Below are 25,022 nucleotides of genomic sequence, written 5' to 3'. Positions count from 1 at the left end.
ACAGATGACTAGTACCTGGTAGCTTTTTATTCTCCGTCTTGAAAAAAAAAAAAAAAAAAGTGAGATGTTCACACCATTGCAATATAAGGTTTGTGACTTAACCACCCCAAATTAAACAGTCGATGTGTTGTGCTTTTGACATTCCTATACAATTTCTAAGCATGATGAAACGTTTCCCGTGTGCCAGGCAGTTGCAAGGGGATATGCTTTTCCCTTTCTCCCAAATTCCTATCTTTTCTCAGTTAAAAATGGAGAATAAAAGGTTTAAAACTCACTGCTTTAAAGCCGGAGTCACAAGCTCTTCCTGGAAAGGACCAGGTAGTCCAAATTTTTGGTTCTGTGGCTCATACACTTGCCATGGCAACTACTCAACTCTGCCAGAGTAGCGGGAAAGCAGCCACGGACAACGGGCCAAAGAACGGGTGTGGCTGTGTTCTAATAAAACTTTATTCAAGACACCGTAATTTGAAGGTCATGTAATTTTCATGGGTCATAAAAAATTATCCTTCTTCTGATTGTTCTAGCAACCATTTAATAATGGAAAAATATTTTAAACTCATGGGCCATCCAAAACAGGGAGTGGGCCAGAGTTAGCCGAGTCCTGAAATTGAAGAGAGTTCTACCAAGCTATAAGTGTCCATGGTTTAGGCCACATGCTCCCTCTGGGCCTCTGGTTCTCAGCTTTAGGAAGTAGTGTTGGACCAGGCCTGTGCTGTCCAAAGTGGTATTCACTAGTCACCTGTGGTTAACTAAATGTAAACATAAATGAATTACAATGAACAAGCCAGTCCCTCAGTGGCACTAGCCATGTTTCAAGTGCTAAAGAGCCGCATGTGGCCAGTGGCTCCCATATTGAACAGCACTGACCTAGAACATTTCCATCACTGCACAAAGTTCTCCTAGACAGCTCTAGATTAGAATGATCTGTGAGACCCCTTCTTGGTCCCAGGGGTGGTGGGATTACCAGTTATATGAAAGCACAGCATGGAAAGGGAGGAGAGGAAAAACAACACTTGGCTCCCTTTCATAGCAAGAAGGAAGATGCAGGGAACTGTAAACGAGTTTGCGAGGATCTCCCCCAAATTCTTGCTGAGAGCTTCAGAATGTAACCATACTTGGAAGTAGGGTCTTTGCATGTGTAATTATTTGTGGATCTTGGGATGAAAGCATCCAGGGTTTAAGGTGTGTCCTACACGCAACGACTGGTGTCTCTACAAGAGAAAGGAGGGGACAGCAGAGAAGAAAGCAGTGTGAAGATGGAGCCCGAGATTGGAGGGCAGCCACGAGACAAGAGAAGCCAAGGATACCAGCGGCCACCAGAGACTAGGAGAGAGGCATGAACAAAGCCTCCCCGGGCGCCTTCAGAGGGACCGTGGCCCTGCCCGCACATTCCTTGCAAACTTTTAGTCCCCAGAATTGCGAGATAATACATTTCTGTGGTTTTCAGCCACCAAATTTGTGCTGTCATCTGTTGACAGCGGCCCCAGGAAACTAGTCACAGGAGTTGAAGGGGTTTTGAAGAGAAAGAAGAGGACCAAGTTATTAGCAATTACATAATCCTTGAAATCGTTTGGGAAGCGACCAAAAAATCCAAGCAAGATTTCAGAAGAGCTTCATAAAGAACGGGGCCCAGAGAAAACTATTTTATGTAAGAAACTCCATCTCCCAATAGCCAGTGTGGCTGAAGAGAGGCCTTGGAAACACAAAAAGGAGTAAGAAACGCAACAGGGGCTGAGAGGAGAAAGCCTGCTTCCCCAAAGGGAAAACCTCACCTGAGAGACCTGGGGGAATCTGGTCCTGGCCACAGTGGGAAATCAGAGAGTGGGAGACTTAATCCATGTCAATCTGCAGAAGGCATCTGGTCCCCAGCCTGCAGCACGTGTGGACAGAAGACGAGCGGGGGTGTCAGAGAAATCCTTGTCTTTGGGGAACGCCGATCGGGGGATTAAGGGCAGAGTCTCATGGGACAGGAGGGAAGTGACAAGTGCAAGACCATTCCGCTGAGCTCACTCTCCGAGTAAAGACGATTGTGATCCAAGGCAGTCAGGCTAAGAAGCAAAACTGAGAGATGCTCTCCGGCCTCTCTCCTTGGTGTCTAAGATGACAGGGAGGGAGTCACTTTGCTTCCTGCTGGGAAAATCCTTAAACTGAGACACTCACTGCTACTTCAGAGAGGGCAGATTTCTTTGGGGAGGAGGCTTAAAAGAGTCATCCCCGCCTTACCCCAATTCCACCAAACACACATGCTTCATGTCAATCATTTTCCCTACCACCTACCACTGGGGGAACCCAGGTGGCTGGCCGGGCCATATCCCAGTCCCATGGTCCAGGGGATTTTTGAGTTGGGGGGCAGCCAGATGGGGTGGCTTGAGCCTGGGCATCCCAGGGGGCAGCGAAACGGCTGAGAAATAAGGCACTTTGCACGTGTCTGGAGAAAGGGTATGTTTCATGGAGGTCAATTCAGTCACTGATACCAAAAACTGGAGAGCAAGGCCTGTTCCAGGCTCATATAAGAAACAAACACGGCTTTGATGGGAAGCTGTGCAGCAGGGGATACAGACTTGACCTTCAGCAAGTCTTGCATCTGACTCTTCCTCTGTCACAAGTTTTCTGCGTCTGTCTGGATGATGTATTTCACCTCTTTAAGCCTCTGCTTTTTCATCAGTAAAATGGTACTAATAACACCTATCTCATGCGGTTACTATGAGGATTAAATTAAGTGATGCAGGTAACATGGTACACACACATGGAAGCCACTCAACAAGACAGAACCACCTGCTGCTATCAGTTTTTTTTTTAAACAGAGATGTTCATCTAAGTGCTATTTATGATTTTAAAAATCCTAGAAGCAAGCAAAATTTCTGAAGATAGAAAGGAATAATTAGCTATGATATATATGTATATACACACAAGTGTGTGTGAAGAAATGTTATACAGCTTGTAAGCCATTATTTTTAAAGATAATTTAATAATGGTTAATGATAGAAAAATTCAAAGGAGAATATTTAATGAGGAGAGCAAAATCAAATTTTACTGCGATACGCAGTAAAATCCCTCTTTAGTATCGTTACTGCATATACATACACACACACACAGAGCCCTAGAGGAAAAAAACAGGAAAAGATTTATAGCAAAATGAAAATACTGATTAAGACTAGAAGTCTGGATAATTTTTACTTCCTTCTTTGTACTTTTGCTCGGCTTTCAACATTTTTTTACGACGTACATATATTACTTTGATAATGAAAATTAAAATATGAAGGAAAAATAACATGGATTTTCACTGTCAGGCTGATTCAATTTCAAAGGATGGCTTTCTACTTTAGCAAGTGGATAACCTCGGGCAAGTTCTTCAACTGAGCCTCAGTTTCCTTATAATGAAAACAAGGGGAGAGGGGGGATCACTGAATGCGTCTTAAAGGGCTGTACTGAGAATTACATAAGACAGTGTAAGGGCAAAGCATCTGACATACAGGAGGAGCCCGTGTCCTCTTTACCCAAGGTCAGAAGATTTTGGGGGGAAGATTTGGGCCAATTTGGGGAGGATATCAACATGCCTAGTGGAACACTGGAAATACTGAAGCAGGAGCCCTATCCCTCAGACACCAAAGCCAGAGCGCTGCTTCTTGGATACAGGCTCTGCTGAGAAGGCATGGAACACTGCTTTGAAGGACTCTGGCAGATTACTGCCCAGCTCATGTAATCTTCGCTTATCAGAGCGACTCCTTTTAGAGTCTATTGGAAATCCCAGATTGATTTCATTGATGAATCACACCTGCCACTTGAACCACCCGGGGCCAAGAGAATTGACATTTGGGGGAATCTTTGAAAGAACAGCCCCAGATAGAAACACCATGGCTGGTGTCTGTATGTGGGAGGGTAGTTCAGTTTCTGGCAAAAATGAATAATGGTGATAAAAACAGCATGTCCAAACTACATATGGATCTGGTTTTTTTTATGTATAGTTCCTGTGGGAGGCACTATTTGTTTTTCCTTCTTTTTTTTCCAGTTTTATTGACATATAACTGACATGTAACACTGTTAAGTTAGGGTGTGCAACATGTTAATTTGATACACGTAGATACAGTATTAGCTAACACCTCCATCACCTCGTATAACAGTTAACAATATTGTATTGTATATGTGAAAGTTGTTAAGAGGGTAAACCTTAAATGTTCTCACCCCCCAAAAAAGAAATGGTAATTACGTTTATTTTTCCACTCACTTTTCACAGCGACTCTTTTTACGGACGAGGAGACCAAAGGCTTAGGGAATACAGCATGTCCAGAAACACGGAGCTGGTAGCTCAGCTGGGATTCAGAACCCTTAGAAGGCTAAATCCAGAAGCCGAGCTCTAACCCAAGACGCACACGCACCCCTCCTGGACCCTTCACCACCACATGCCACTGCCAGGGGCACCTGCAGACCCTGAAGCAGAATATCCTTCCACTGAGTCAGGGAAGAGGAGGGAAAGGTGTATAGAATGGTCTTTGTGGGCCGATGGGTAGCGAAGGAGCAGCGTCCGTCAGACTCTCCCTCATCCCTGCCTGATACAAGAGGTGGTTTTGAAACAGTCCAATTCCCTTAGTCCCTTTTACTATAATTGCTCCTTAAATGTTTTGATTGTGGTGTATTGTGGATATTATTTCAGATCAGCTTTTAGCCTTATAAGACAATAAGGCAAGTATATAAGACCATTCTCCTGAGTAGATCATACGTAATAAAAACAATACATCAAGCACTGACTTTTATTAAAGGGGCATTTAATCCCCAATAGTACACCTCTCTTTAGACAACGCCTATTCCACGAAATACCAGGAACCTGGCTTGGAGGTCCAAAAGAAATAGAAAAAAGAGAGAAAGAAAGAAAAAAGGAGGGAGGGAGGGAAGGAGAGAGAAAGAAAGGAAGAAAAGGAAGAGAGAAAGGAAAGAAAGAAAGGAGGAGGGAGGGAGGAGGAGACCGAGAGAGATATTATTTTATGTTATGTTTGATAAATACAGGGGTGTGTCTAAGGATATTTACAAAGCTGTGCAGATCCGGCACAGTTGCACTGGGGTACGGTTTATAAAACACTAGATTAGGAGCCCGAAGTCCTGGGTTCTGAGATCAGCATTGCCACTTACTGGATGCGTCTTTGAACACTTACCCTCTGTGTTTCTTCATCAGTAACCTGAAATGGCTCCGGTCTTGCCTAGCTGGGGTGACCACATCTCAGTTTGCCCAGGACAGCCCCAGGTCACACCTGTTGCCCTGGCATGCTTATTAATAGCACCCTTTCACCTCTAGAAGTGATCCTGTTTGGGTGACAAATTACATTCCCCCCATACGAAACTTACAGTGTTTTACGACGGTGAAAGAGAGAAAGGTTTGGGAATGCTTTGTCACAGTAAACGCCCTATGATAGATTCAGGGGGTTGAAGGCACTCTCCGTGGCTCTAACTGCTGCCTTTAAGAAACGAAGATGGGTTTAGGAAGCGTTTACAGCAACGTGGGGGAAAAGCTCAATATTATAAAGTGGGTGCATTCGAGATGATGTCTGCAGGGTGCTCACTACCCACATACACAAAAACAGGTAATGGAAACACACAGTGACAACCATGGTTGTCTTTGGTGAGGCTGTGGGTAAGATTATGCCAGACTTTAAGGAGTGGGTTAGCTTTTATTTTGAGAAAAACCAGCCTCAAAAAGACAGAAGAAATAAATGACAGATGGTGACAGTTGGTGACCTGCTCTAGGGGGGGAACACGGTGAGAGGCAGGGCTAAGAGAAGTGCCCTCTGCACCTGCCTTGCAAGACGCAGGCAGGAGGCACTGCCAGAGAGAAGAGAAGCTTCCAAGGCAAGGATTTCGTTCTCACTGAATGACGACCTGGTTGCAACAGTGTCCTGGCCAGTGAACTGCAAAGAGGCCCGGGGGGTGTTTGTGGGGGGGGGGGTGTTATGAGCAGTGGGACCGAGTTGGCTGCTTGGACATCTAGAACCTTCCATAACACCTAGAAGCCCCATAAACATAACCTGGGGCTTCTCACATCCAGCCGAACGTTATGCATAATCCAATCGGAAAATTCTCAAGAGTCAAACAAGTTGATCTAAACAATGTATCATAAAACTTTCAGCTTTTCTGTTCATTAAAAAAAAAAGTACGAATCGTTCATTCAGGACCAGAATTTTCAACAAAGCCAACAAATCACCTCTCTCTAAAATGAAGTGAATTCACTGAAATAGACATTCGTTGAGCCCCCTATATGATCACACAGCCCTCAAAGTGAGGCTCTGAGGTCGGGGTTACTTCACATTTAGGGCGAGAGGTACAGCAAGGCTTTGGGAGGACATGTAACACGCTGAGCGTCACAGGACAAGGCAAGACATGGAGCTGGCAAGGGGCACAGTGAGTTTGTGAACTCCCACCTGCCTCCCCAACCTTCAGCTGCTGCAAACTGTGCCTGGGCAGCCCCAATGGCAGCCTGAACTCCCAGTGTGAATCTCAAGCACATCCGGAGCCTCCTGGCCAAGCAGCCGCCCTCCCCAAGACATCATCCCTGAGGGCAGTCCGCCCCCAGCCCTGGCTGAGATACCATGACTCCTTGTCATTTTCCCAGCTGGAGTGCCACCGCTCCAAAATGCTGCCCGGTCCTGCAAAGTCATTGCACCCAACTTTCTGAGTTCTACTTCCTACCTTCAACTCATTCTAGAGGAGTTAAAAAGAGCACGTCTTCGCAGGAGCGTGCAACAAACATTTATTAAGCAATGACCACGTGCAAGGCAGAATGCTACAGCCCAGAGCAAAACCAGCCCAGGACAGATGCAGTCAGAGGCGGACCTGGACCACCCCCTTCCACTGAGTGGCCTCTGAGAAGTTACTGTTTCACTGGGACTCGGTTTCTCCATCTGTAAAAGAGAGGTAGCTGGACAAGATGAATTCTAAGCTCCCTTCCGGCACTAATGAGCTATAATTTACCCCAAGACATCTTTAGATGTCCAAGATTAGATCTCAACCCCTTTCCTTCTCCTACCACCAGAGAAATCTCAGCAGTGGCCATGCATGCTTATGGGTTTTCAATGTTTTAAGATTTTAACTTTCTCTCTTAAGGTGGGGCTGCTATCTCTTTTCAGAAGAGCTCAGGATTCATAACCGTATCTTCAACGACTGTTCTTCTCTTCAACAATACCGAAAACCTTGGGGGAAACACATGTTCCTGTTTCCACACGATTCCCTTATTATTACGCAGTCAATGCCAAGAGTGTTACTTTCCATTAATATCAGCTCTCCCTAAAATCAACGTGTCACCTCAGCGGGTTAAACCCGGAGCAGACCAGGAAAGTGTTGTTTCAAAACAAATATGCCCACTTGCGTTCCCATCACCATCATTTTAGCACAATTTCTAAAACTGTGATTTTTAGGCCATTTGCAGTGTTCCCTCATTAGACAGAAAGTGTCTTTTAACGGCTTTACTTTTTAACAGATGCTAACTCGCGGGAAATGGGCTGCCGTAAAAGGTACCTGCATTAAAGAAGTGTCCATCTATCAACGTAGACTCTGGTAAAGGATTCGAAGTGTTTGATGAATTGTTTCCATTAAGCTGAAAATACCCCTTCGGGTGTGAGCTTGTAATTCATGAGTGGCTGTAAACGGATTCAAATAATAACGAGGATTTTTTTAATCCTGTTCTGATAATAATCTAGTGGAGAACAAACACACTGAATCCCTACAGAAGATATTCTCTAATGATTTCTACAATTGTCCTAAAGTCCAAACAAAGCTGTTGTGTTCTAATGTGGTTTTTGTAAGGCTATCGTTTTGGCCGGCTTTTATATTCCTATTTTAACAAAGAAAGTGTGATATTTGACTGACATCTGGGTAGATGGATAGTAATCAGAACTGTAGTCCGTGGAGAAATTAAGAGAGAAACCAGGAGCTGATAAAAACTGAAATTGGCCGGGGGGGGGGGGGGGGGGGGAAATGCAGACGCATTTAAAGTTTTTACATTTCTCTATTTTGGAAAAGCACCAGGCAGCACCTAATAAATGAGAAGGAATCTTGATGAAAAACCCTGTTTATCACCAGAGCAGACAATAGACACTGATATCTCCTTTTCTTCCAGATAATGTTCACAGGATGCTGTCTTGGGTTCATTTAGGTTAATCATGTCACCTGACACAAGGTAATTTTACCTATCACAGCAAGAGTCCTAAAGTCTCGTGAAATGTGTCTCTTTATTGTAACTCTAGTAGGGAAAGCGGCATCCCCGGAACTCAGACAGGAATAAGGCAACCTGGCCTGTAAATACAATGCTATCTATCCACTACCTTCAGTTTGCTGCATCCTTTCGATTAAATCCAGTATGTGTGCATTTAACGAGTGTGTAACACATGCCAGCCACTGGGCTACTCACTGGGAATGAGGGTTAGGTAATGCACGTAGTAAAGCACTGATAAGTGTCTACTGGGTACCAGCACAGGCACCCTGCCTGTGCACACAAAGCTGATGAGATCACTCCAGGACCTGAGCAGGGTGACAGGAGAGAGACCAGGGGAAATCCTCAAAGACCACTCCTCTTCCTTTTCAGCAGTGTCCCCGTCAGCTAAACTGTCAAAAGAGGAAGTGAAGACCTTGCCTTCCTCGAAGGCTTTCAGGCTCTGTCTAAACTCTTTCAGTGGTATTTTGGGGTGTAGGCTCCAATTCTGAAACATAACTGCAGCTGGCTATTGAAAACTGAAAATCAGTCACATGTTCGGCATGAAAATGCACCATTCTTTTCTGAGTCAGCAAAAGTTGGAAATACATACATTTAAAGTAACTTTTTTTTTATTACAATAGGAAAATATGCTCATTGAAAAAAAAATCCAAACAACTGGGGAGGAAGTAGAGACATAAGTACAAATATCCCCTTTCCCCAAGCCTTCTATGCTTATAAACTTCTTTTATTGGTTAAGGTCTATGCTTCTAGACTTTTGCTATCCCTCTCTAAACCCACTGAATCCACTGCGTTTTCAACGACTTGAAGTCATAGAACGGTATTCATTTCAAGCTAAGTAGAGCAGATTATGATTTACCGAGCACTACATGTGTGCAGGCCTCTCGGTGCTTTGTATACGTCCTCCATATCCATATTACGCTACAGGGCTTGGCGCACTGGCCCTCAGGCCAAACCAAGTCCCCCTCCTATTTTTGTGAATAAAGTTTTATTGGAACACAGCCACGTTTATTTGTTTACACGTGTTCTATGGCTGCTTCTGTGCAGTGAGCCTGCAAAGCCTAAAATAGTTTCTATCTGGCCTTTTTCAGACAAAGTTTGCCGACCCTTGAGACAGTAGAAACCTTTCCATGGAGGAAAAGGAGTTGATGGAGATAAAACAAGCGATTATCACAGGTTAAACAATGAGTGAACTCTCCATTTCTTTCTTATCCATTGCTGTATTGTCTACATGTTCAATAATGGTGCACACATTCTCTCTGTGGCTTAATTATATATGCAGTTCAAAGAGAATTCTATAGGAATATGAATAAAACTGATGAACTAGCACCATGTAACATCCCACAAATGAAAACAATTTCCACTGTTTGCATGCAAACACAATAGTCTAAAAGGGATTTCTTTACGAAATTGAGTTATTTGTAGTAAGGTGGATGGACCTAGAGTCTGTCATACAGAGTGAAGTAAGTCAGAAAGAGAAAAACAAATACCGTATGCTAACACATATATATAAAATCTAAAGAAAAAAAAACGTTCTGAAGAACCTAGGGGCAGGACAGGAATAAAGACTCAGATGTAGAGAATGGACTTGAGGACACGGGGAGGGGGAAGGGTAAGCTGGGACGAAGTGAGAGAGTGGCATGGACATATATAAACTACCAAATGTAAAATAGATGGCTAGTGGGAAGCAGCCGCATTGCACAGGGAGATCAGCTCGGTGCTTTGTGACCACCTAAAGGGGTGGGATAGGGAGGGTGGGAGGGAGACGCAAGAGGGAGGAGATATGGGGATATATGTATACACACAGCTGATTCACTTTGTTATACAGCAGAAACTAACACAACATTGTAAAGCAATTATACTCTAATAAAGGTGTTAAAAAAATAAAAGGGATTTCATAAAAAGGAAAAGTTTGCAAACACTTCATGACATTTTTGCAACAATATTTACCCTATTATTTTCTAAGAATATATGTTTTTGCGAGAAATGTGGCAGACACTGCTAGCTGATGATCATATCTGCCGCTTCTTTGACCAGGGCAGTTAGACTACATTTCTCAGCTTCCTCTGGAGGGAGCACAGTCATACAACTGAGTTCTGGACACATGGATGTGAGCAGAGCTGAAATTCTCCACTTCGAGACCTAGTCCATAAAATCCTCCCTACTAGTGCCTCCTCTGATTGGCTGATACAGATAGAACCTCCTTTGTACACGTGGGAACCACACAATAAAGATGGCAGAGCCACAAGATGGAAAGAACCTGGGCCCCTAAATCAATACTTGGAGGAGAGCCACCCAAAAGAGGTATCTGTTATATGAGCAAGAAAAAAAATGTACATCAAGTCTTTGAGATGTGGGGGATTATTTATTATTTTTCTTAATGAGAGTTCACTGTATTTATGGAGCTCACTGTTGACAGATGGCTTTGGGATGGAGGAAGGACATAGAAATCCCTTCTCTGGAGAGGGTCATTCAATAGCTTCTCCTTGAAATCAAAGTACCAGAGACTCTTTTCAGACCTCTGTCTCATTGGTGCTCAATCTCAATGAGTAAGTGGTAACTACAACTCCCACCCAAGCCTTTGTCTGTCTTTATTCCGAGTTCCTCCTGCAGCATCATATTCACCATGTTTCCTGGTCAAACCTTTTCCTCTCTGCCACATGGTATTGGGTTCCATGTAACTTAAGATGGCAGCCAGTAACAATTTTTAAGTTTATCAACTAGGATACTTTCTCACCTACTGACTCCTATGTCTTGAGAGAAGATTAAAGCACCATTCTGCCATCAGCAAGGAAGCAATGTAGATAAATTCCATGCCATTTATAATTCATTCCACCTTCATTAAGTATTCATACACTACTTATTGGCACATCACCTAAGTATTCTATGTAAGAGAAAACAGAATAGCTAGAAAAGAAACTGGGAGAGGCTGGTTTATTAGGAGACTGGGAGAGAGGAAAATAATTTGCTGTATCCCTTACCCCAACCTTCTTCTTGCAGGAAAGTTTTCTCGCCAAGCCACGTGCAAATGAATTAGGCAGCTATCCTGAGGGTAAATTCAGCAGTACCAATAGGAGGACAACCACAATCTTCTCGTTCATTATTTTAACCCGTATTTATTGGAGACTGGCTTTGGCAGGCCCTGAGAATACAACAGTTATTCCCTTCTTAAAGGCTGCACTTCTTAAGCAAATACATATATGGATTAAACACAAGGAATCCATACTGGCAATGTGAAACAGCTCCCTATGAAAGGTTAATTTCTCTGATTACCATCAATAGTAATAATCACAACATTAAGTCATAATAATTCATAAGTTAGGAGAGCCCAAAGGTATTGAGATTGTACAAGATGCCAACTACTAGACTGAGAAGAGTTTAATTTTCCTAAGGACGCTGAGATTTAATTTCTAATATTTGTGCCCATTTTACAGATGAAGACACTGAGGTTCTGAAAGATTATATAATTGCTCAAGATAAGACAGTAAGTCATCAGCCAAAGAGAGGCTTGTGTCTATTTGAATCCAGAGCTCATGCCTGTAAACCATCATTGCTACTGTTCCCTAAGACAGGACGGTGTCTCAACTGAGAAGATGTAGAGACAGTGGGACATCAAAGTGAAAGAACAGGAAAGCAGGAGGCCCCTGCAGAGTCAGGGGAAGCATATAGTAAAAGAATGCTACCAGACATTAAAGACTAGTTGTGCCCACCTCTTGGGCTTGCCAACATTGGTCTTCATTACTTGTCACAAATGACACCCAAACCAACCCAATTTGGGAACACTGGGAACACATGAAATTTGAAGAGGAAAAGGAAGAACCCCCAATGTATTCATTGAGTTTCAGTGATGTCAAAGACCTATTCCTGCTGTAAGAGGTTAGGAGTAGCTCTTAGTCATGTCTGGCCGAGGCAAGGGTGGAAAGGGTCTGGGGAAGGGGGGCGCCAAGCGTCATCGTAAAGTTCTCCGTGATAACATCCAGGGCATCACCAAACCTGTTATCCACCGCCTCGCCTGGCGTGGTGGTGTGAAGCGTATTTCTGGTCTTATCTACGAGGAGACCCGCGGGGTGCTGAAGGTGTTCTTGGAGAATGTGATCCGCGACGCTGTCACCTACACCGAGCATGCCAAGCGCAAGACTGTCACCGCCATGGACGTGGTTTACGCGCTCAAACGCCAGGGACGCACTCTGTATGGTTTCGGTGGCTAAGTTTCATTGCAGTCTTTGGCTGTGAAGCTCTTGTTTACTGACAAAAGGCCCTTCTCAGGGCCATGAAAGAAAAAAAAAAAAAAGAGCTATTCCTTCATACTTATAAAAGAATGATTCAGCACCCTTCTCCTAAAGGAAAATACTCTTGAATTCAAAAGTCGCGGGGATAAATTTAGGATGGGCCAGATCCCTACACACTTGTTTTTTCAAACGTCTGCCTATCCATGAGTTGATCCTTTGAGTGTGGTCCATTCAGCATGGCTGGCCATCCTTCGGATCCATCTCATCCATGAAAAACAGCTCAGGAAACACGGACCCATTCTTTCCCCATAGCACCCAGCTGGCAGAATTTCCACCATTCTTTGTCAGTTTCCCATATCCACTATTTTTCTTAAAAGGCAACTCACCAGCATTGCTTAGATGACCGTACCAGGCAGGGCCACCCTCTAAGTAGAACCACGGTGTGCTCCAAGCTAATTTCAGAGCAAAGCTGTTGGGCTGCACCCCACAGACCTACAAGGCCTATGCGTGCCCAGCTTCAAGACCAAAGAAAGAGCCCAGAGTCTGCGACAGAGACAAGGGGTATACAGAGAGCAAGACAACAGCCATCTCGGGTGGCTTGACCATACACTGCAGCCCTACATACCCTGCACAACCCTTACCATCTTGGTCCGCCTCTCTTCCTCAATATCCTTGGGGTCAGGTATGTAGAGGGGCACTGCAACCAGACACCACAAATACAATACAGACACCAGAAACTAAAAAAGCATCAAGAGTAAGATACCTAGTATGCTAAGAACAGTCATTCACCAGGACGTGGGCAAATCCTGGAGCCATGCACTTACCGGGTCAATGGAGAGGGCATCTATGGCCACAGCATCCTGTCCAGTTACGAGGAAGGCAAGGCCACCCCCATGGAGAGGGGAAGGCCCGGGTGCTACGAGAAACACTCTGGTGGCCTAGCCAGCAGTCACAGTACAGGTCTGCTTCCCCACGCTATGTACCATTAGGGGTGGGCGCATCAGGTCTTTCCAAAGAAAACACAGTTAATCCTAATAGTTGGACTTCTGTGTCCGGAAACCAGCCTACTCCAGTCCACACAGCCTAGCCCAGGGAGGCTCACGGGCAGTTAGCTGTACAGTGACGTTTACCCACGGGGGTCCTTCTGATATGGAGACAGGAGGACGGGCAGAGTCTTTCCCCACCACTCTCGGCTGCGCCCACCTAGTCACATTAGCTGGGTCGAGTTTCCCAGAAGACGACGACAACAGCATCTCGCTGTAGACCCAGCAGTTTGACTCATTCCACACTGAAGCCATTGTTGCTCAGCCCAGAGCCCTTCTTATTGTAACAAGCACCAGCCAGCCCACAGCTGCGGCCACCGCCTTACAGTCTAACTTCTATTTTCCCGTTGTAATGACGGCCAATATCCCCGCAACAGCCTTAGGGGTGTCTATGAGTTCTCCGTACCCTCTTGGCGGCCCCCCTTTATCAAGGAAGCCACCCCAGGGGCCCCCGTACTAGTGGACGGCCACCCCAGGATTTCCCCCTCAACTTTTAGGATCGCCCCGTGGAAATTCTGGGCCCCCCATGTTAGTGGGCGGCCGCCCCAGAAATACCCCTGCAACCTGCAGGATTACACCCCCAACTTGGGGGCCCCCCACGCTCGTCGACGGCCAAGCAACGTTCCATTCCCCCTCAGCCGCTTCCTGAATTCCCGACATCTCGGCGCTCACAGGCGTTTCCTCGGTCTCCAGGCTGGCCCTGCCCACCGTCGGGCTGCACCCCGCCAGCCTGCAAGGCCTGTGCTTGCCCAACTTCAAGACGGAAGAAAGAGCCCGGAATCAGCGACAAAGACAACGGGGGAGCTTACCTGTGTGAGGCAAGGTCCTGGAGCGTGTGCTGCACAGCGCGGGGAGAACATGGCTGCCGGCTTTGCTACCCGGGGGCAGGCGAGCTTACCGGTTATAAGGGGAATTGACATCAGGTGGGCTCATCAGTTACCAGGGAAACTAGCAGAGGAACACGAGGCCCCTCCCTGCCCTTTTAATAAGCTAATAGGCGGAGACGTTCTGATCTAAGGGTTAGAACAATCACTAGCTCGGGTGGGGCAAGTGTGTAGGAAGGGCAGTCAGGTGAGTAGAGTGTAGGTGAAGCAGGGGAGGTACAGAGAGCAAGACAACAGCCATCTCGGGAGGCTTGATCGAACAAAAGCCTACTATACATACAAGGCTCAAGGGAGCTTCTCTCTGGGGTTAAAAAAAATGGCACTTACTTTAAAAGCCCTGCTCTTTGCCTTATTATCTGCCGTGAACTGTTAGGTGCTCTGGATACAACAGGAACTAAAACATGGCCTTGCCCTGAGGGAACTCCAAATCCAGTAAAGTAGTATACACATACAGAAACTTCTACATTATTTTAGAAGGTCGACAAACGCACAAATGGGAGGCATGAGATATCTTTAACTCCTCTTGTACTCCAGCTAACGCACCTCAAGGAGACGCCGTTCAAATTGACCAGAAACACCTGTTTTACCTGTCTTAATGGGGTGTTTCTTATTCCCACCTGTTATAAACAAGATGCATCTGATATATTTACATTTAAAAATGGAATTCAAATAAAGTAAGTGAAGACGGCTCCTGCTACTACCATACAAATATGTAAGTACCATATTTGTAGCGATAAAAACAAATTAATATGGGTGTTCCTTCGGCAAAGGAGACAAATTCTACGGGGAAAACACGGAGTTAAGTTCTCTCCATGTCTCAATCATCTGTGATTTACTTACCTATCATCCCTCACAGAACACAGCTGTGTCCACACTGCATACAGCTGTGTGCTAACATACAGCCCTGGAAATCGTCCTGTGTGAATGACTTCACGGCAGGATTTATGGAGAACGATCTAATTATTCAGCTCCGTTCCATACACTCCCATTATGGCTCCTATTTAAAGCCTCTATGGAAAACGCCATTTATCTCCAGGGACAAATTGTCAGAGCAGTGCTTCACTGATAGAAATACACCCATTCTGTTTTGACAGCATCCCAGCAAGAGATAAACATGTCTCTTTCTCAACAGGTCCGAGCAATTAGGGCCTGAGCGGTCTACACATTCCAGAAGAATCCCCTTACATTCAAGAGACGCTCATTGGAGGACGCCAGTGGACTGATAAACAAACACTGATTATTCCAGAACGCTCCATTTTAAACTGGGCTCAAGGCTGGGGAGAAGGTGATTCGCTACTAAGTCAACTCAATTGGAGAAAGCTGTTCTTTACAACTTCAAGCTGAGTAACAGATGACAGAGGCCCCCTTTGCTGGTCACCTTCTCCAACGTGACCTGAACATGTGCCTACCCAGTTCGTCACACCCTGGCAGCCAGCGCCTCAGAAGCAGCTCTTCATGAAGAAATAACTCAAATTCTACTTCTCCATGAGGTGGCCTATTCCTGGAGTCTTCTTTCTGGGACATTTTGCTAAAAATTAAACTTTGAATATGAAATGACTCTATTTATATGCAAACGAACGTTGGTGCTTTGTAGCATAGAAGAATAAATACATTTTGTTTATGTCTTCCTGCAAAGCCTTGTTTGTGGAATATGTATATATAAACTTGGAGCTTCTGTATTTGCCTTGGTGATTCTGTGAGGGCTTATAGGAAATTGGGGTCAAATGTAAGTTTGCAAGGACTGTTCAAGGACTGACAGATATGGTCAAGGTCGTTGGAAAGGAGAGAGCAGGATTATTCTGCTTAGAATCATGATGACACTTTGTTAATTAGGATGAGGTTGAAAAGGGTCCTTCTCTTCAAGAAAAGATCTCTCCCAGAAATAAGTTCCAAGTTAGCTCTGCAGGAATTTTCTGGGCAACAAGTGTCACGAGCAATTTGTACCGTGGTTTGACACCTCTTCCCTCGAAGCTCCACGGGTGGTATAAAGCACAGCACCCAAAAGCCAGGCACCTCTTCAGAATCAAACAGCAGTTGGATTTTTTTTGGAGCACGATCCCATTTGGACAATGACACTACATGGAATGAAACCACTAATAATAATACTAAAAATGTCAAGTGCAATACTGAAACATGTCAGTATTTTTTCATTCAACCATGTCAGCAGCAAATCCAATCTGAAATATGCTGACAATAGTGGAGCTATGAAAAACCAATATACTTGATGAGCCAGCCACCCAATAAATTATATATGTGTACATATACATTTGTATGCACTTCCCCCAGAAGGTGGAAGATTTGGACGATGGGACTCTGGGATGGCAGACGTATTATGGGATCAGTTAGGTGATGTCCTCCTCAGATGAGGATTAAGCTTGATATGTAGTGACGGGACAGGCACCCCTGAGTGATCAAGGCACCCCCAAGAAGCTCACGGTATCTTTCATCAGGGCCTGAAATGCCACCACAACTGGAAATCAGGACAAGCGTTATCCACAGCTACCTCCCACCATATGTAAAGAGGGTGGCTCCGTTGTACCAGGAAAGCCGTATTATTTTGTTATTCTGAAATGTTGACGGTGATATATTCTTATCATTTTAAAGAAATCCACAATCACATAAACAACAAGGTCCTACTACAGAGCACAGAGAACTATATCCAATATCCTGTGAGAAAGCATAATGGAATAGAATATTAAAAAAAGAAGGAATGTATATATATATACAACTGAATCACTTTGCTATATACAGCAGTAATTAAACGCAACATTGTAAATCAACTATACTTCAGTAAAATAAAGAAATAAAATAAAGAAATCCACATTCTTATTCGTCCTCTGCTCATGAGAGGAAAAAAATTAAAATATGAATGATCCAAAAGAAGAAAACAAAAATTGCTTGTTATCCCATTATCCCGAGAACATCATGAAGGTTGTGGTATCTATAATCGTGTGTGTGTGTGTGTGTGTGTGTATGTGCCCTTAATGTGTGATCACATTCTGGGGTAAATAGCAGAAAAAGAGCTCATAACTCACATCTCTCTTCTCTCCCTAAAAACCTCTCAGTTAGCTATAAGATTAGATGGAATAGGAAACATGAACACCTCTTTTCCTTTCTCTCCTAGTCATGAGAACGCACCTGTCTCTCTGGGCATCTTTGGGAAGAACAACGCAAGGGAACTCTCCCGTCACACACTGTCACCGACAGAAGACTGCTTTGCCAATGACAGAAACCACTTTGCCCCAGAGCGAGTTCCTTTATTTCATGACAGAGTGTGTTCTTATGTGTTTTAGCTATTTATCGACATAGGAAAATATTTACAACTTATAAGGACATGAAAAACAAGCTTACACAATAGGTGCCCATTTGACTTGACCACGTTAACCAAGATACGCATCACGGCAGCTGGAGGAGGTGGACGAGGTGAAACTCCACTCTTCTGGGAGCCTTTCTGAGTTTTCCAAAAATCCAACAATAAGCATGAATTGCCTTTTTGATAAAAAAAAAAAGTGGTATGAATGATAAAAATGATAGGTATGTTTATGTTCTTAGATTATTTGTCATTATGCTACTCTTTGTGTCTTGGTTAAAAAATACCACGTAGGATCATGTGTGACCCTTGGCATTAGCCAAAGGTCAAAGGGGAGAGTTTAGTCCTCTTCTCACTTGGGGACTGTCTTGGGTTAGAGTCATTGAGAAGTGCTTCTCCCCGGGGAAGTCTCACTGTCTGGAGAATTTGAGGAGATGCTAAACAAGCCACAGGAAAATGCAGGAAAAGATTTCTCTTGTTTTTTTTTTTTTTTTTGCTGTACACGGGCCTCTCACTGTTGAGGCCTCTCCCATTGAGGAGCACAGGCTCCGGACGTGCAGGCTCAGCAGCCATGGCTCATGGGCCCAGCTGCTCCTCAGCATGTGGGATCTTCCCAGACCAGGGCACGAACCCGTGTCCCCTGCATCGGCAGGCGGACTCTCAACCACTGCGCCACCAGGGAAGCCCTCTTGTTTGTTTTTTACACAAACATTCATTCGTTTTTCTTTCCCAGCGTTACAGGGAAGAAAATGAGTTGTGGAATGTTGTAACAGCAGTTAACATTTACTGAGTTTTATCAGTGCTTTATGTGCATAAGCTTAATTATGCATTTATAAGTGCCTTATATGTCTAATATTAATTCTCCCTATTACCCAGTAAGGTAGGTACCATTCTTTTTTCAAGTGTTCAGGATAGGAGACTGTGCTCAGCCAATTAGAGGCAGAGCCGGGGCTCAGATACCCTTTTTTTAAATTATTTTATTTTGTTATTATTTTTTTTTTGCGGTACGCGGACCTCTCACTGTTGTGGCCTCTCCCGTTGCGGAGCACAGGCTCCGGACGTGCAGGCTCAGCGGCCACGGCTCACGGGCCCAGCCGCTCCGCGGCATGTGGGATCTTCCCGGACCTGGGCACGAACCCATGTCCCCTGCATCGGCAGGCGGACCCTCAACCACTGCGCCACCAGGGAAGCCCGATTTTTTATTATTGCTTAATAATAGATCTTCTTATATGATGGATATTAACACTCTATCAAAAGTGTTGCTAACATTTTCTCAGTTTATCATTAATATTTTAAACTTTGTATGTCTTTTACAATGCAAGCATTATAGTGCTGGGTAACTCACCTTATCAATCTATTTTTCTTTTTCCAGCATTAGGCATTAAGCTTTGAAAGATCTTCCGTCAAGACTGAAAATACCTTAAGTATTTTTTTCTACAAAAGCTATGTGGGAAACTAAGAAAAAATGGATAGCTATTTGTCCTAATGTTATGTATTAAATAATGTCTTTTTCCCTTAATTTCAAATGCTACCTTCATGATATAGTAAACTCTTGCATGTAACTTGTCCAATCCAGAACTCTATTCTCTGTTTCATTAACACTATTTGTCCATTTGTGCAACATCACCATATGTTAAGGAAAGTATTCTCATATCCAATACAGTAGGCCAATAATCCTTTCCCTCTCCCTATCAGTTAGGTTTGGTTTTTTTTAAACCTGTTGGCTCTTCTGCATATTGCTTCTTCCCTATGATGTATGGATTCAACTTGTCATTTAAAACAATCATTTAGGATCTTGACGGAAGTTCCCCTGGATGTGCAGTTGAATCTGGGGTAGTGTTGATGTCTTTTGAATCTCTCCATTCAGGGCCTTGAAATGTTTCTCCAAGATTAATTTTTAAACTTTTAAAAACTGTAATAAATTTTCCTTTATATTTATTGCTAACTTTATCCCAAAGTCTTCCAAAGTTTTCATTTTTATTGCGAATGTCCCTCTCCTCACATTTTCCATTTCTCTATTGCCAATATTTAGATGACCAATGTTAAAATATATAAAAATATTTTTTTCTTCCTTTTACGTTCTTTCTCTTTTCTTCAGCTCTACAAATTTCCTTTGTCTCCCTGGATTCTTACTACTTAGCATACTTAGAGGCACAGAGGAAAGAATGTGGAATTTGGTGCCACAAACATAGGCTCTGACATATATGTGTGAACTTTAGGAGCCTCTGATTCTTTGTCTGCCAAGTAGGCATAATACTAATGATATCAGCAGGCTTTCTAAAGATTAGAGTTAATGTATATCTATTTCAAATGTCACTCATCCATTCTTAGAATGTAGCTGGCTAAAGAATATATGTCATTGAGCACTCACATGATACTTTCTAAAGGGTGGTATATTTAGTTAGGATGTGTTAGCTGGTATAACAAGCAGCCCCCAAATTTTGTGGCTTAACACAACAAAGTTTATTTCTTGCTCACAGGACAGTTCAAGGTGGGTGTTTCTGGTCTCCCTGTGTCGCTGGGGCAGCTCTCCTCTAAGGGCGGCTCGGGGACCCAGGCTCCTTCCATCCTGTGGCTCCACACTCCTCCAGGTCCTTGGACCACCTCAATTCGCCAGTAGATGGGACAAAAGGGTCATGAAGGAAATCACAGGAGGTCTTCTTGTGCCGGGTCAGAAAGGGTCTTTACCACCCCCCTTTCTTCCACTGTCCTGAACATGGTCACATAGTGCATTTAACTGCAAAGGGTGCTGGGAAATGTAGTCTACTACATGCCCAGGAGGAAGAGGACTAGGATTTGTTGAGGGCATGGCAGTCTCTGCCATAGGCACTATTTGGGGAAAGAGGAGAGGGCAGTTGTGTCCATGTGGATACTATCTGGGGAAAGGAGAGGGAACACGTGCGTCCATGTGGTCAGTCTGGAAAGAGTCCAGGAAAATGGAGACGATCCCTAGGTAAGCAAGTCCCTCCCCACTTTGTCCAGTGTTATACGTTCTTTCACCCCATGGACTGGGTGACCTGATTTCTTTTTAGCAAAACCAGCCTGACTATGCTTTTTTGGGCTGTTTTTCTAGCTGTCTAATAAGCGGTTGAATGACTTAAAGAGCAGAGTCCAATGTGTAGCTCTGGTTTATGAGAAGGCACCTGTCACCCCTAACAGGGGACCTCAGGCTCCCCCCCGCCCCCCGAGCTGCACTCAAAATAGAGGCTTTACTTTCTGTGCAACAGACAGCACCTGTCCACCGACAGATGAATGAATAAAGAAGATGTGGTACTGATATACAATGGAATACTACTCAGCCATAAAAAAGAATGAAATAATGCTATTTGTAGCAACATGGATGGACCTAGATTATCATACTAAGTGAAGTAAGTCAGACAGAGAAAGACAACTATCATATGATATCACTTATATGTGGAATCTAAAATATGACACAAATGAACCTATCTATGAAACAGAAACAGAATCATAGAGAACACACTTGTGGTTGCCAAGGCGGAGGGAGGGTGGGGGAGGGATGGAGTGGGAGTTTGGGGTTAGCAGATGCAAACCACTATATATAGAATGGATAAACAGAAAGGTCCTACTGTAGAGCACAGGGAACTATATTCAATATCCTGTGATAAACCATAATGGAAAAGAATCTAAAAAAATGTAACTGAATCACTTTGCTGTATAGCAGAAATTAACACAACACTGTAAATCAACTATACTTCAATTAAAAAAAAAAAGAGAGAGCTAACACCTGGCTCCCTCCACTTCCCCTATCTGCACCCTGCCAATCCAAATCTATCAGCAACTCCTCCCCAAACAAATTCTCTGGTTCATCTCAGTCTTGGGAAGATAATCATGACAACAGCAAGAAAGGCCAACACTGACTGATCCCTTACTCTGCATCAGGCACAGTACAAAAATACTCGGCATACATTTCATTTCTTCCTAACGATTCTATGAGGGAGGCAATTTTATTATTCCCATTTTCAGGTGAAGAAACTGAGACTGAATTTAACAGGGTGAGTAACTTACTCAAGGTCACAAAGTGGTAAATAAGACGGGAGTACCAGCAGCCATTGGACTGCAGAGCCCTCGATATGAACAACTGTATTATGAGTTTAGAAATCCTCCCCATTTCTCTGTGTTTAAAGTCTAAACTTCTTACCCCAGCTAACAACTCCCTCCTGGTGTGGCTTCTGATTTCCTCTCCAGGCTCACATCTTGTTAAGAGTGCATGCAGGGACTTCCCTGGTGGTTCAGTGGTAAAGAATCCGCTTTACAATGCAGGGGATGAGGGTTCGACCCCTGGTCAGGGAACTAAGATCCCACATGCCACGGGGCAACTAAGCCCACACGCCACAACTACTGAGCTCGCGCGCCTCCCGTGCCGCAACTACTGAGCTCACGTGCCTCAACGAGAGAGGCCACGTGCTGCAAACTACAGAGCCCACACGCCCTGAAGCCTGTGCACCACAGCTAGAGAGAAGCCCGCGCGCCGCAATGAAAGATCCCGCACGCCTCAACGAACATACCGCATGCCGCAATGAAGACCCATTGCAGCCAAAAAATTGAAAAAAAGAATGCATGCACACGCAAAAACAGTTGACTGATCTTTGAAGAGGGTGCTAAGAACAAGAACACACAATGGGGAAAGGACAATCTCTTTAATAGATGGCGCGAGGAAAACTGGATAGCCACACGCAGAGGAATGAAATTGGACCCTTACCTTCCACCGTACACAACAACTGACTTAAAATGGCGTAAAGATTTAAACGTAAGACCTGAAACCATAAAACTACTAGAAGAAAACATAAGGACACTGACAGTGTCCCTTCCTGACACTGATCTGGGCAATGATTTTTTAGATATGATACCAAAAGCACAGGCAATAAAAGCAAAAATAGGCAAGTGGGACTGCAACAAAGTAAAAAGCTTCTGCACAGCAAAGGAAACAATCAACAGAGAGAAAAGGCAACTTATGGAATGGGAGAAAATATTTGAAAACCATGTATCTGATAAGTGGTTGGTATCTAAAGTATATAAGAAACTCAACTCCATAGCAAAAAAAATTAAATTAAATTAAAATTAAAAATGGTCAAGAGACCTGAATAAACATTTCTCCAAAGAAGATATACAAATGGCCAGCAGGTTTATGAAAAGGTGCTCCAAATCACTAATCATCAGGGAAATGCAAATCAAAACCACAGTGAGATATTACCTCACCCTATTAGGATGGCTATTATCAAAATGACAGAAGATAACAAGTATTGGTGAAGATATGGAGAAAAAAGAGCCCTTGTACACTGGTGGTGAAAATGTAAATCAGTATATCCATCATGGAAGACAGTATGGAGGTTCCTCAAAGAATTAAAAATAGAACTGCCATATGATCCAGCAATCCCACTCCTGGGAATATACCCCGTGAAAATGTAGATCAGTATATCCATCATGGAAGACAGTATGGAGGTTCCTCAAAGAATTAAAAATAGAACTGCCATATGATCCAGCAATCCCACTCCTGGGAATATACCCCAAGAAAATGAAATCAGTATCTTGAAGAGGTATCTGCACTCCTTTATTCACTGCAGCATTATTCACAGTACCCAGGACTTGGAAACAATCTAAGCATCCATCGATGGATGAATGGATAAAGAAAACGTGGTGTATACATACAATGGAATATTATTCAGCCTTAAAAAAGAAGGAAATCCTGACATTGCAAGAACATGGATGAACCTGAAGACATTATCTAAGTGAAATAAATGAAGACGAATACTGCACGATCTCGCTTATAGGTGGAATCTAAAATACTTGAACTCACAAAATCCAAGAGTAGAATGGTGGTTGTCAGGGGTTGGGTGGTGGGGGAAATGGGGAGATGTTGGTTAAAGGGTACAAAGTTTCAGTTACACAGGATGCAGAAGTTCTGGAGACCTACTGGACAGCAGAATGATTATAGTGCTAATACTGCATTGTATACTAAAATTTTGCTAAGAGGATAGATTATATGTTCTTACCACACACACAAGAAAGGGAACTATGTGAGGTGATGCATGTGTTAACTAGCTTGATTGTGGAGAACATTTCACAATGCGTAAGTTATATCAGATCATCAAAGAATCAAGTGGTACACTTGAAATATACACAATTTCTATTTGTCAGTTGTACCCCAAAAAGCTGAAAGAGTGCACATACACAATACATACACACATAAAACATGGCCACACACACACACACACACACACAACCCAGCACAAAGCAGATTTTGTGTACTGTAGACGTAATAATAATTCATTTCCTCTAGACATCCTTGCTTACTTGCCTTTGGACCTATAACACATGATTACTGAGCACCTACTAAATGCCAGGCACTATTTTAGGTGCTACAGATATAGAAGCAAACAAGACAGACCAATACATTGCCTCTATTAGGTTTCTGTTCTTATGGGAGAGGTATATAATAAGCAATATAATAAGTAAAATAGAAATATGTATTTTAGGGTCTTGCTTAGTGTTATGAGGACACATACATCAGGGCAAGGGATTAGAGAGTGGCAGAAGGCAGGGCTGTTTTAATCAGGGTGCTCAGAGAAGGCCCACTCCAGGGAGAGAATATTTTAGTCACTGGGGTCTTCAGTGCAATGAGAATGGCAGCCCCACAAGGATGGGGAAGAAAGCCATCCCAGCAAGAGGGGACAGCTAATGCAAAGACGTAAAGGGGGAGGGAGCTTGGCCTGTTTAGAGGACACAGAGAAGGGCCCTTGGGATAGAAAGAAAAGATCAGGCAGCAGTGGCCAGAGAGGGGCTTGGAGAAGCAGCCAGAGCTGGCTCACACAGGGCCACGGGCTGTGGTAAGGAGCTGGGCTTTCATCTACAGGCAGTGGAAGGTACTGGATACTTTTTTTTTTTTTTTTTTTTTTTTTTTGCGGTACGCGGGCCTCTCACTGTTGTGGCCTCTCCCATTGCGGAGCACAGGCTCCAGGCGCGAAGGCTCAGCGGCCATGGCTCACGGGCCCAGCCGCTCTGCGGCATGTGGGATATTCCCAGACCGGGGCATGAACCCATGTCCCCTGCATCGGCAGGCGGACTCTCAACCACTGCGCCACCAGGGAAGCCCCTGGATACTTTTAAGGAAAATAAAGATCTGATCTGAATTTACATTTTAATAAGATCACTCTTGCTGCTCTTTTTAAATGCCCACTTAGCTTGCTTGACTCCCTGAAAGGCCTCCTTCCAGCCCTGTCTGAAGACAGCAGGTGCAGATATCATTAACATCCAATGACAATTTGATTGGAAAATTCCATGTCTTCTATGAATTATGGCAGACCTGCACGGCAGGCAACATCAACCTTCTCTGGCTACCACACC

At 43.9% G+C, this 25,022-nt stretch overlaps 2 protein-coding genes across 3 annotated transcripts in view; one reads left to right on the top strand and one right to left on the bottom strand.

The window, feature by feature from the left end:
- The window catches only part of MAF (MAF bZIP transcription factor), a gene marked incomplete at its 5' end in the record, with an annotated part of 359,645 nt that overhangs the window by 214,002 nt on the left and 120,621 nt on the right, over positions 1-25,022 (bottom strand). The window lies entirely within an intron of this gene.
- Positions 12,091-13,873, top strand: LOC308605577 (histone H4-like; the record flags this gene model as incomplete). The annotated part of the gene is made up of 1 exon (XM_081215764.1): positions 12,091-13,873. One exon carries the CDS (start codon positions 12,091-12,093, stop codon positions 12,400-12,402), a length of 312 nt encoding a protein of 103 aa, XP_081071890.1. The 3' UTR covers positions 12,403-13,873.

The sequence above is a fragment of the Mesoplodon bidens genome (genome assembly GCF_964165515.1).
Source record: "Mesoplodon bidens genome assembly, chromosome: 18".
Taxonomy (NCBI): Eukaryota; Metazoa; Chordata; class Mammalia; order Artiodactyla; family Ziphiidae; genus Mesoplodon; species Mesoplodon bidens.
Note: the sequence above shows the minus strand (reverse complement) of the source record. Positions and strands in the feature narration are given on the sequence as shown.